General features: G+C 48.7%; 1 protein-coding gene across 6 annotated transcripts in view; it reads left to right on the forward strand.

Annotated features, from left to right (window-relative positions):
• SLC6A2 (solute carrier family 6 member 2) overlaps window positions 1-13,395 on the forward strand; it is a 47,328-nt gene that overhangs the window by 16,463 nt on the left and 17,470 nt on the right. For all 6 annotated transcript variants that reach the window (XM_070770583.1, XM_070770582.1, XM_070770581.1 and 3 more), the window contains exons 5-9: window positions 3,913-4,051; window positions 8,713-8,847; window positions 10,478-10,581; window positions 11,801-11,925; window positions 13,198-13,310. In XM_070770583.1, the coding sequence (XP_070626684.1) occupies window positions 3,913-4,051; window positions 8,713-8,847; window positions 10,478-10,581; window positions 11,801-11,925; window positions 13,198-13,310 (616 nt within the window). The remainder of the gene's footprint in view (window positions 1-3,912; window positions 4,052-8,712; window positions 8,848-10,477; window positions 10,582-11,800; window positions 11,926-13,197; window positions 13,311-13,395) is intronic.

Consider the following 13,395-nt stretch of genomic DNA (forward strand, 5'->3'; position numbering starts at 1 on the left):
TCCCTTCCCATCCTCTCCTTCGACCCTCCCTCCCCTCCTCCATCCTTTTAAGTGCCCCCACCTCCACCCCAAGTCTGATATCTGCTGTGATCCAGGCATCAGCATCTCCTCCTGTCCACGTCCCACTTAGTCTTCACAGGTCACTGAGGTGGAAATGACTCCTGTTTTACAGATAAGAATGTGGTGGTTCAGGTTCTAGGGAAGTGGCGGAAGGGATCTGAATCCAGGCTGTCTGGGTGGAGGCTCTCACTCCATCCGTGAGCCTCTTCTCTGTCTTCTCTGTCCCTTCAGGGTCTCCAGTGGGGTGTATTCGGGACAGGAGTGCAGAGGTGTCTGTGGGTAGATCGGAGCCCTTCTCATGCATCTCTTTCTCACCTTCAGGCTGCTTTTGTGTGCTTCTCAGTATCTGAGTCATGGGCTGCCTCTGGGATTTGTTTTTAATGGCCCTTTTATCTAAATGCTTCTGCTTTAAAAGTTACTCACTTTCAGTTTGGGAACCCAGCAAGTAGGACTCCCAGTGCCAACCCTGAGGAGGCTAGCTGGGTTTTTTTTTTTTTTTTTTACTTTCCTTGGAGCCTGCTGGCCAATTCTCTTACCATCTTGTGCTCGTTTAAGCTGATGAACTGAACATATCGTTTAAGGGAACAAAACTGCAGTGCTCCCCAGGCTCCAGGCCTGAAGCCAAACAGCCTGAGGCAAAAAGAAACCCTGATGCTCTGTAACTCTATCTGTAAAAGGGCACGCTTGGTGAACATGCACCAGGAATAAAAAACTTCTATTCCCTTCCTGTTCCTAGTGGGGCAAAGACCTCTCTCTCCACCCCAGCACTAACCCTCTGCACTTAAATGTCAAGTGAGATCTGAGCCCGTTTGGCCCGCAGACTTCGGAAAGTCTGGATCATATGCTTAACGATGATTCATTTCATTAAACTGCTGGAAAACTGCAACAAACCCAAGTTACTTGTCCTAACCCCCAAGGCTTGGGGCCTCTAGTGGGGAGGAGGCTGGATTCTCTTTCCTTGGAAATCAGCTCTGGAGTCTAGCTTTTCTCACTGATGAAATATCTAGACAACCACTGCAAACCTTAAAGTGGACGTCGCACACATGTGAGTCACCGGGCTGGTTAGAGGGCATGTCAGCCATCTGATGGGATGCTGGAGTCATTTTAGCATGTTTCAGAGCAAGCGCAGTTGGTTCAGAGCCTTTTTTTTTTCCCAGTCAAATTGGCCAAATGCTTACTCATACCATTTAACACTTGATTGTATGTAAAGCAATGGAAAGAAGCAGGATTAAGAGTCAGATGGGTTCAGTACCTGATTCTAGTTCTCTGTCTTTTTAGACATGCCCAGTCTCTCTTCTTCACTTCTCTTCACTTCCCTCCCCTCCTCCAACCCATTCTCTTCCTCCACTTCCTCCTCCTCCTCTTCCTCCTTATCTTCATCTTCGTCTTCCTCCCTCCCTCACTTCCTCCCTCTCTCTGTCTCACTTTCTCCCCCGCTTTTCTCCCTCCCTCTCTGTCTCCTCCCCTCTCTTTCTCTCTTCCTCTCCCTCCTTCTCAGGACAGGAGAGTGGGCCTCAGCTAGGGCATCATTTTAGAGCTGAGACTAGCAGGGAGAGAAGTTTGCCAGGAAGACACATTGGGCCAGAAAGTGTATTCTAGGCAGAAAGGAACAGATAGTTCCAAGGCCCAGAGCAATGAGAGCTTCATATAACTGGGGAATGACAAGTGGCTGGCGGTCACAAGGAGCCAAAAGCATGATGTGGCAAGGCAGGGGGATGCACTTGGCACAGGACAATTCTGAAAGGCCTCAGATTCTGAAAGCCTTTTGTTGTTGTTGTTTTTTTTTTAATCCTCTTGACCAGGATTTCACAACCTTGATACTTTTGACATCTGGGGCTGGATAATTCCATGTTGCAGAGGGATGGCTCTCCTGTGCATTTTGGATGTCTAGCTTATCCCTGGCCTCTTCCCACTAGATACCAGCAACACCCACCCTGCCCTCCAGCTATGACAACCAAAAATGTCCCTGGATGTTGCCAAATGTCTGGAGAAGGCAGGGGCAAATTTGCACCCCATGAGAACCATTGTTTTAGATGATAAAGAGCTTCTGAGGATTGGGGGGCAGGAGACTGACAAGGTTAGAACACAACTTGAGATGACTCAGATGGTTTTACAGCAGCATAGCCTGTGGGTTTAAGGGGTCTGACTGGAGAGACTGGGATGATGGGGAGTGGGGAGGTTTTTATAGCAGTCCTGGAGGAAGGGAATATGGGTCTGGCTTGACATTGGGCCATGAGGATGGGGTGTTGGTAGCAGATCAAGAGATAAGATTAGGAGGGACCAGACATGGAGACTCATTGCTGGGGAAGCTGATGCAGGATGAGTAGCTTACAGCCATGACATCCTGCCCCGGGGCGGTCAGGATGAAGGCTGTTCTGGGGATGGGAACACAGGTCTTGGTGACCCTTGATCAGTCACACAGCTCTGCTCATTCACTCACTGCAGACTTCTCTGTATGCCTGTCAACACCACACCTTCCCCATCTCACTCCTACCACACCCAGGCACTCCAGCTCAACTCACCTGCTCTCCCATGGGCCTGCAGAGAAAGCACCAGATACCCACTCTGTGGAGCCTGCCCTGCTGACTCCCTTGGCTGAATTTTCTGGGCCCCTCTCAGCTTCTTTGCTGATGCTGCTGTTCCCTTGAAGGCTGGGACTCAATCAGATTGGTAGTTCCAATGATCATTGGTGTTGAGCATTTCCTGAGTTCTAGCACTGTCTCATATTCTGCAGTGTAAACCTCGTGAGAGCCCTTTTACTGTAGAGGGAAAAAAAGCTCAAGATGGGGAATGTTTGCACCAGCTATTGTCACCCAGGAGTTCTACGTGGCCGGAGCCATCACCTCCTTGTCCACAGCCTTGTCACCAGCCCCCAGCAGCCCTCTTTCGGTTTTGACTTCTTTCTCGTGAAATTATGTGTGTGAGATTCATCCATACAGAGTTAGTTGCTGTATAATGTTCTACTTTATGAATATGTCATAATTTATCTAGTCTACTGTTGATAGATACTTGAGTATTTTGCAATTTGGAGTTGTTATGGACAATGCTGCTGTGAACATTCTACACCATGTCTTTTGATGAACATGTGTATATGTTTCTATTGGACAGATACCCAGGAGTAGAATTGCTAAGCCAGAGGATATACATACGTTTAGTTTGAGTAAAATAGGAGAAATGTTTACTTCTTAGTTTCCAGCCCAGGGATTCTTAAGCTCAGTAACACGGGAATTTTGGAGGCTGTTTCAAGCCGTATAGGATGTTTATGTTGTCCTGTGCATTGTAGGGTGTTCCACTTTTCTGTCCTCTAGATCAGCGGTCCCCAACCTCTGAGATCTAATGCCTGATGATCTGAGGTAGAGCTGACATAATAATAATAGAAATAAAGTGTGAAGTAAATATAATGCACTTGAACTCATGGAAAAACTGTCTTCCATGAAACTGGTCCCTGATGCCAAAAAGGTTGGGGTCCACTGCTCTAGATGCCTTCTGCCCAAGTTGTGACAATCAACGATATCTCCAGACATTGCCAGATGTTCCAGTATCCACTGCTTTAGCCTGTGAGTGCTGTGAGGACAGAGACCTTTCCTCTGTTTATTCACCACCATCTCTCCAGGACCTGGCAAGCAGAGATATTTATTATGTTGAAAACTTTTGTAACTGTTGAAAGAACAGCCTTGGGTGGGGGTATCTTCCAAGAAGACTTGCTGGCTAGAGCAAGGCAGTGCTAAGCACAGGCTGTGACTGGACAGGCTGGGGCAGCCCAGGCCCGTCTCCATCGATGTGCACTTTCAGGGACTGGCCTGCGGTCAAGGCCTAGGTCAGCCTCCCTGATGATACCATCTCCCCCGGCAGGCGTGGTGTCCTGCATCTGCATGAGAGCAGTGGGATTCATGACATTGGCCTGCCCCAGTGGCAGCTTTTGCTCTGTCTGATCATCGTTGTCATCGTCCTGTTTTTTAGCCTCTGGAAAGGAGTGAAGACATCAGGAAAGGTAATGTCTTTGTTTCTCTTTTAGTTGGGAGGTTGTCCTCAAAAAAAAAAAAAAAAATATGTTTTTTCTACCTGTAATTCAGGTAGTTGGTGAAAGGAAAAGGTGATGCTAGAAGAACAAAGTCTAAGTTTTCACCCCAGCTCTGCCACCAGCTTGCTGGAGACCTCGGACAAATCCCTTCCCTTTCCTAAGCTCTGGGCTCTCCAACAGTAGGGTGAGGGGGTGTGAGTGGATCAGGGTTCCTCACACTTTCCCACCAAAGCTTCCCTAATAGCAGAGACCAGGGAATGAGGACACCCAAAGCCCAAAGCAATCTATTGACATGTATTTGATAAATCTTAGATTCTGTGGGACTAAAATGCCAGTGTTGCAGCCTTCTCTAGAATATAACCATTTCCTTCACTATAAAATTGATCATTCTCACCCCTGAATCTTTGAGTAAAAGAGAATGCTCTAGAAGATATCTGGATGAATCCTGGGACATCCTCTGACACAGTGCTGAGTGCTCACAAGAGTTTAGGTTTCCTAGGGAGAGGAGTACAGAGTTAGATGACCTAGGACAGCTTGCCAGAGTTGGTGTTCTGACTTAGGTAACACTGCTCCCCATAGCCAGCCCCTCAGGGTGGAGTATAATCAGGACTTTGCCCACATCGATTCTGAGCCTGAGAAACTTCATGAGAACAACAACTCCATTTGGACCCTATGGGTCTATGTAGAGCTTGACTGTATTAAAGAGGCTGTAGCTGGGAAATATTCTATCCAGTGTTTCGGTTAGCTATTGCTGTGTAATAAAAGAGCTCAAGATTTCATGATAGAAAAATAACAATCACTTTATTGTCTCTCATGATTCTTTGAGTTGACTTGGCTCAGCAAGATGGTTCTTTTTCTCCATATGATATTGCTTGGGCTACATGTCTGGGGGCATGACTGGGCTGGAACCTTTAAGATGGCACATACTCAATGAGGGCAGTTGGTACTGGTTAGGAGCTCAACTGGAGCTGTCAACCCGAGCACCTTGGGTTGTTTCCACATAGTTTTGCTGTGTGGCTTAGGCTTCTTACAGCGTAGTGGCTGAGTTCCAAGAGCATGTTCCAAGGAAACAAACCCTAATGTGCAAGCAGCTCTTCTAGTCTCTCTTTACATCATGCTTGCTATTGTCCCAGGGGCCAAAATAAGTCTTGTGGTAAAGCCCAGAGTCAACATGGAACACACGGAGTGTGTGTTCATAGGGAGTTACAAGGCAACAACCTATCATAATCAGGCAGCCTGAATTTATGAGAAGCTTCATTAGGCAACTGATTTTGGAAAGTGGTATGCATCAGGCATCTCTGTGGTTCTCCTAGAGTCTTGGTTAAGTGATAGATAGCAAAGATGGCAGCAAGGCACCAGCAGCAAATGAGAATGAAATCTGTCAAGAAGAGCTTGAAGTGGAACTTCCTCTTAGAATGTTGGAGACATGGTATCTGCTCCAAGGAAGAACCCAAATGAAATGCAGACCAGGGCTTGGAGGAATTCTAAGAGCAGAGCCAGGATTGGACCACAACCATCCCAATACCTGACACATAGTAGGTCTTCAGTAAATATTTATTGAAGAACTAATGAGGGAAGAAGGGAAGGTAGGAAGAAGGGTGGGTGGGTAAATGAGTTTGGGGAACCTCACTAAGTGTTCTTTTGAATCCACTTCAACTTTTCAAGCATTTATGGATACCTCTTATGTGCCAGGCTTGGTGATAGTATTAGTGATGCAAGAGTAAATATGACAGATTCAGTTGATTGTAGTATTATGTGTGTTACAGGCAGGTGTAGGTCAATCACATTTGTTCTTGCATCCCCATCCATTTCCAAAAACACTAATGGTCACAAACTATACATACTATTACAGATCTTGCTTTTTTAAAAACTTAACTTTCTTTACCTTGAAGATAATTTTTCAACAGGTAGTCAGGTTGCACTTTGAGATACAAACTTTGGGTTTTTCAACTGTCATTAAATCAATTTAGGGGGTCACCACAGTTTTTCAAAATGAAATTGTCTAGATAATAGCAGTGTACATTGCCTGTAGTAAAGTAAGAGCTGTCTTGTGGAATTTGTGATTCAGTTATAGCAATCCATGTGTCTTAATATATAGGGTTTTTCTTACCATGGTTCCTGTGGTCCAAAAAGCTGCATTAGTGGCAGAAGGAAATTCATCAAACTGAGAGGGTCTGCAAAGACCATGCAGAAGGTGGCATTTGGGATAGAGCTCAAAGGACAGGGGCAGGTGGAGATGGAGCAGAAGGAAGGCGTTGTCAATGGAAGGAACTGCAAGCGAAGCCACAGAAGCCCCAGGCCAGCCTCATCCAGCCTCTTCGTGCCTCTCCTGGGGGTCCGGAGCAGGGCTCTTCTGGCCTCTGCAGACAAAAGAGATGCAGAAGGTATATGAGTTTTACTGCTGCTGCCAGCCTGTGTGAGGGGCCACCACGCATTTCTAATATTGCACCCCCACATTAAGTTTCCTATTACCTTCGCTGAAGGGGTACAGCCTGCCCCACCTGGTTTAGCACTTGGCTGGAGCAGGCAGGAGTTGTCTCTGAGGGGACCGATGCTAAAGAGAAAAGGAGTGGAGCTGAACATGTTCCATTCCTTTATACAAAGGTACCTTCAGAGGAGGACTCATCCCCTCCCCCTGAGGAGTGTAGTGAGGGGCCTGGCAGGGCAAGGGTGTTGCCCTAGGAAGCCCCGCCCCAGATGAAGATACGTCACCCAAAGTCCCCGCCCACATTTTGCTTAAGTCCTCCAGTGTTCTGGCAGCTGAGTGGGCAAAGGGCCCTGCAGTCCATGGGGAGGGGCTTTCTAGAATAAGGAGCTTCACACAGGATAGTGCTGTGCTCTTTGTTTTTATACTTTGGCTCATGAGAAAACCACAAGTGTTGCTTATTTCTTCCCAGACTACGTCTAGAACAGGATACGGACCTTCTCTTAGCGGGCTGCCCCAGCCACAGAACTGGCCTGGGATGAATTGCAAATGTTCACACTTTCTGTCTTGGCTGGTGAAGGCTCTGTTTGGGAAGGTGCATGACTTCACAGCTGGCGCCTGGGATGGCGAGGGGCGGGTACAGTCTGATTCAGGGAACGGGGTTACCACAGACCACACTCTGTGACCCTGGCCCACTGACCACTGCAGGGTGGAGGCTGGAGGTTTGAGTCAGGAGTCAGTTAGCCCCCAGGGCGTCATACAAGGGTGTCAAACACAGTGCTGTTTGCTGCCCTGGAGTCCTGTCTGCCTCCTCCAACTAGTAGTCCTTGGCTCAACCAGCCTTAGTAACTACAAGCCTGTACTGAACATCTAAATGCTGACCTAAAAGGTTCTCCAAGACCATCTACTCCAGGTGCTTGTACAAATGGGGACACTGAGGCCAAGAGACAGACAGGGTTTCATAGGAGTCTTGACAGAAAAGACTTGAACCTGGGGCTCAAACATAAAGTAGCATGAAGGATTAAGAACACAGCTTTGTGGTCAGATGACCTGTGTTGGAGTCCAGACACCATCATTCCCTCAGGATGAATGATGCCCCCTAAGCTTCAGTGTCCTCATCTGCAAAGTGAGGCCCATTAATGGTCCTGCCAGCCTCCAGGGCAGTTGGGAGGATGGGGTGAGAGGTCCTCGGTGCTGGGCTAGCAGGTGGAAATCACTTCATAAATGTTCCTCATCTATCTTTGTCCCCTGCAACCTGGGAGAGCTTTAAAAAAAAATTATATATATATATATTTATTTGGCTATGCCAAGTCTTAATTGCAGCATGCAGGATCCTTAGTTGCAGCATTGTACTCTTAGTTGCAGAGTGTGAGGTCTAGTTTCCCAACCAGGGATCAAACCCAGGCCCCCAGCATTGGAAGCATGGAGTCTTAGCTGATAGACCACCAGGAAAGTGCCAGGGGGAGCTTTTAAAGCCTGAAGTGCAGCACCCACCCCAGACCAATCCAATCAGAAATTCCAAAAATGGAATCTGAACTTTGACATTTTCAGTCTATACTTTCCCCCAGAGTATTCTCATGTATAGTCAGGGGTGAGAAGGAACAAAGAGGAAGCCACACAACCTTCTCCTCTCCCCACTTCTCTGTTTCTTCAGCTTGGGCAAGACGGGCAAGTGTCTCTTAGTCTGGGGTCAGCCTCTTCCCTTACAGGTTTCTGGACAGGGCAGTTTGTATTTGCCCTAAATTGTTTGTGCCCAAAAGAAAGAACTGCTATGGATGGGACTTTCTGCCCAACCACGTCCCTTCCTGGGCAGTGAACTTAGGAGGATATGCTTGAATGAAGGTAAACAAGACAGAGAGAGAAGAGGGACAATGGAGGGCATAAAGGTGGGGGTGCCTAGTTCTTCCTGGGCGTCAGTACAGGCAGCTTGTAGAAGAGGAGGCCTTGGGCACGGTGAGAACCTGGTCTTCATTCTCGCTGCCCTTAGCTTCCTGGTGGCAGCACCTCCAGGCTGGCTTTCTCGCTAGGTGCGGCCTTGGTCTGTCCACTCTGTCCTGGAGAAACCCAGGTCTGACCTAGCGATGGAGCCTTTAGCACGTGCGCTGTGGGAAGGAGGTGGTGGGAGGGTGTGCTGGCTCCCTCACCCCAGCCCTGCACCACGCGGGCAGCAGAGCCAGGCTCTCACGGCCAGCTTGTCCACTGCCAGGTCGTGTGGATCACAGCCACGCTGCCTTACCTCGTGCTGTTCGTGCTCCTGGTCCATGGCATCACGCTGCCCGGCGCCTCCAACGGCATCAACGCCTACCTGCACATCGACTTCTACCGCCTAAAAGAGGCCACGGTCAGTGCCCAGCGACCACCCACCCTTGGGCCACCCACCTTTGGGCCAGGGTGAGGAGGGTTCTCAGTGCTCTGTGTGGCCTGGGATGGATCCTCCCCACTCTGAGCGGCAGCATCTCCATCTGACCAAAGACCAGTTTCATCTGCACCCAAACAGTATCCCTGAGCCTGTCCAGCTCTGATGGTCTGGAATCTGTGGTTCTACTAAGTGGCCTTTGCAGACCCCCTCGTTTCAAAGACAGCACTATGCTGTCCTGGGTTCTTACCCCTGCCCAATGTCATGGCCCCCTAACCCACTCCAACACCCCAGACCTATTTCTACTCTGGTCTCCAAACCCTGGCCTCTGGTACCGTCTGTGATGTCAGCATAAGGAGTAGCATCAGCCATGGGGGGACCCAAACCCTACTGACTGTCTCTCCTCACATCTACTTTAGCTCACTGTCCTGCCCAGAGACTACCATGCAGGTGGGGTGAATTTGGAGTGGAGTCCAAAACAGCGGTGTGAGGCCAGGAGCAGAGACACCTTGGAGGTTCCTAGGGCCTTGAGCATCTTCAGATCACAGCTGAGATGATTTGCAACCTCATCACTCATGTGCTCCTCAGTGACAACACCTCAACATATTCCCCTCAGAATCCCCAAAGACATCCCCATACTCTTTTTGAACCCACGATATCCTGGCAGGGAGGACCAATGAGGTTTAGGAGGGACACAGCTTCTACTCTCCAGGCATAACTCAGTGTTATAGCCCAATAACCAAGAGAAAAACCTGCTTCCTTAGTAACTGCCAGAAAAATAGCGTAGGAAACAAATCAGCCTTGTAAATTGTGAAGCAAGTCAGAGTTCTATCTGTTCTGCACTGTTTATATATCTTAAATCTTTCCAACAGTAGAAATAGCCTGACATCTGAAGGAGCAGCTCTGTCTTCCTCCATCAGATGGCTTCTCTTGTTACACCCTCTGCTTACAAAGTGGGGAGATGACAGAAGTCTCATGGCTCTGATTGTGGCTTTGTCCTGGCGAGCTAGGTAAAATTATACCCATTGTACAGATGAGGAAACTGAGATATAGATAGTGAAATTGACCAGGGCTAGACGATGAGGCTGAGCAATTGGAGGAGCTCAGATCTCCAGGCTTCTAGCCATGTAATTTCATCATCCATCAGATGAGGGAAGTAAGCCCCATTGGGCACCAAGGAGTCCCCACTCTCTGTGGGTTGGTAGAAGCTACTAGGAATCGTAACTCCTTCCTGAAGCTGTTGTCTCCATAACACCTGAGATAGTCTAAACCCTTTGCCCTTGCCACATCCACTTTAAAGCCACATTTAGTTTATTAACTTTCCGTTTTTAACTTTCTTTGAAAATCAAAATATCAAATTGAGCCAGTGAGTTCCTCCAGGGTGAGCTTACTCATGACCACCCAAGGCTGGATGATGCCAGAGAGACCCCAGCCTCTCTCCACAGTGATTTTGTACAGGCTGCTGGGCAGCAGGAGTTGTGTGACTGCCCATCTCTGGCTAGATCTCATTTCCTGAGTCTAAGAGCATCCCTGGGGCTTCTCAGCCCGTCTGGAGCAGTGAGGTAGTCCAGTTCTCTGGGAGCAGAGGGTGATGGCCTTTATCTGCCCATTTCAGGTGTGGATTGATGCTGCAACTCAGATATTCTTTTCCTTGGGGGCTGGATTTGGAGTCTTGATTGCATTTGCTAGTTACAACAAATTTGACAATAACTGCTACAGGTAAGATCCTTCCTGGGATTCCAGAAAGCTCTAAATCCTAGGGACCCTCACAGGGGTAGAAAAGAGGGTTCTCGTCTGGAACAAGTCAGATTTTCTTCTTGGGTTTAGTTCCCTGTGAAATGAGGCAGAGTAAAGACCATCCTGGATGTTCTATGAACTCTGACATGGCCTATGGGGGTCCTGGTGAACATATGTCACTTCAGGACACTTAAGCAGTGCAAGCTGAGGAACTGGGATAGTTGAGGCCACTAACCCTGGGAAATCATGGGAGTGCAGAGCTGTGACAGAGGGACACTGTGGCTTTCAGAGCAACCAGCACTGCCCCCTGTCCGTCTGACGCGTGGGGGGCAGACAAGGGCGGAGTATCCAGGCTGGTTGCTTGAGGGGTGAGGGCCCTGGCAGGGTCAGAACTTAAGACCACAGGGAAGAATAAAAAGCCTGCTCAGGGTAGGAGAGTCAGAAGACGGTGCTCTAGATCAGCTGGCTCTGTAAGCATTTAATGCTGCCTCCTGCTGGCCCAGTGCTGTGAAGGCTTCAGACAGGGGCACAGATGGGGCTGCTTCATCACTCTCTGTCAAAGGCTTAAGACAGAATCCCTGATACAAGGCAGAGTAGGATGAATGCATGCCAGTGAGACAGGCTGTGGGGAGGCTAAGGAAATGGGGCAATCAGCCTTCTGATAGAGGATCACTGAGAGCATAGAGGGTGCACTTGAGGTGAGCCTTGGTAGAGAGTTAGGGTTGGGATAGGCAGACATGGAGTGCGTGGATCACAAACAGCATGAGCAGAGCCAGGAGAGGTGGTATGTTTGTGAACCAGCAGATTCACTGGCTTGCTCAGAGAGTGCGTGTTAGAGAGTCTAATGAAAGAAGGCTGGGAAGAAGGTGAGGTCATCTTAGCAAAGCTCTTTAATGCCTGGGTGAGAAGTTGAGAGGCACTGGGGAGCCACGGAAAGTTTGTTGAAGAAGGAGACTGGTGATTCAGTCTCCCAACAAGAGTTTGATAGCAGTTTGTGGTATCAGAGTGTTTTATCCAGCAGTTGTTGACCTATTTCCTACATCCACAGGCTCTGACCCAGGGATGGTGGGGCACTGGGGTCTGGATGGCATCAGCAAACTGAAGAGGGGGATGGCATTCAAAGCGGTGGATTCCATAGATGGCCCATTAGAGGGTTGTGGAGAGTCAGACAACTTGAATTAACAGTGCTGCTTTTCCCCAGGGATGCCCTGCTGACCAGCACCATCAACTGTGTCACCAGCTTCATCTCCGGGTTCGCCATCTTCTCCATCCTTGGTTACATGGCCCATGAACACAAGGTCAACATTGAGGATGTTGCCACTGAAGGTGGGTGGGTAGTCCTGCCCACTGAGAAGGAAGGGGCTGAGAAACTCACCTTCTTCTCAGCTGTGCAGTTCTCCTGTGGCTGCAGGACCAAGGGGAGCTGGACGTGGGGCCTTCCCTGCTGCTGCTGGATGGACTTTCTTTGAGGCCATCAGAAGAAATTCCAGGCAGAATCTTCTGAATCAGGCCAGGCCAGATAGGTTTTTGGAGCACCTACTCTGTACCAGCCCCTGGGCTAAGCACTTGATATATCTTGGCTTAGTTCTGGCAGTGCTGCCAGGCAAGTCTTAATAGACCCATTTTAAAGATTAGAAAGCTGAAATTCAGTCTATTAAAGTTGTTCCAGGTCACCCAGCTAGTGAGGCATGATGCTAGCAACTGAACCCTGACCAGTCCTATAGTAGAGCCTATGCTTCCCCACAGCTTCTCATATTCTTTCTTTCTTCCTTCTCGTATTTTTATGGCCACAGATAGGCTGAGACCTGGGCAGGGGCTGCCTCTGATGAACTCTGAAAACTCACAAACTTTTGAGAGTAAGAGGATCCCTCACGAGGTGTAGGAGGTGGGGTTTGAGACCCGTAGCTGTCCAGGAGAGGTACGGCTCTCGGGCTTGGCTGTTTAAGGTCAACCTCCTTGGCACATGTGTACCTGCTTAGTCATTCAATCGTGTCTGACTCTTTGGGACCTCACGGACTGTAGCCCACCAGGCTCCATTGTCCATGGAATTCTCCAGGCAAGAATATTGAAGTGGATTGCCATTTCCTTCTCCAGAGGATCTTTCTAACCCAGGGATCGAACCCTTGGCATTCTGGTGATATGAAACTGATATCAAACTCTTGGGAAATCAAGTCACTAGCTTTCTTCGTCAACAAATTTTCCATGGCTCCCAAGCGCCTCTCAGCTTCTCACCTATGCATTCAAGAGCTGTGTTAAGATGACCCCACCTTCTTTGCAGCCTTATTTTGGATCTGGCTTCATCAGTCATATTTATTTATTTACTTTCTTGGCCTCACCACATGGCATATAAGTTCTTAGTTCCCCGACCAGGTATCGAACTCACAGCCCTTTCGTTGGAAGTGTAGCATCTTAACCACTGGACCACCAGAGAAGTCCCTGTCCATCATCTTTAGAACTTTGGTTTGCTCTATCCACACATGACTGACCAAATATGATGGGGCTGGACTAGGGCTTATTGGGACTCAAAATGCTCCCCTGTCATCTGCAGCTCAGACCCACAGCCCCAGCCATTGATGAGGTCCTTGATGTTTCTTCCAGGAGCTGGCCTAGTCTTCATCCTGTACCCAGAAGCCATTTCTACCCTCTCGGGATCCACATTCTGGGCCATTGTGTTCTTCATCATGCTCCTGGCTCTGGGAATTGACAGCTCGGTGAGTGACCTTGTTCAGATTACCTCTGCCCACAGACACCACTAGACTCTGACCCTCCCTCCCCAAATACACACACACTACTAAG

The sequence above is a fragment of the Bos indicus genome, chromosome 18, assembly GCF_029378745.1.
Source record: "Bos indicus isolate NIAB-ARS_2022 breed Sahiwal x Tharparkar chromosome 18, NIAB-ARS_B.indTharparkar_mat_pri_1.0, whole genome shotgun sequence".
Lineage (NCBI taxonomy): Eukaryota > Metazoa > Chordata > Mammalia > Artiodactyla > Bovidae > Bos > Bos indicus.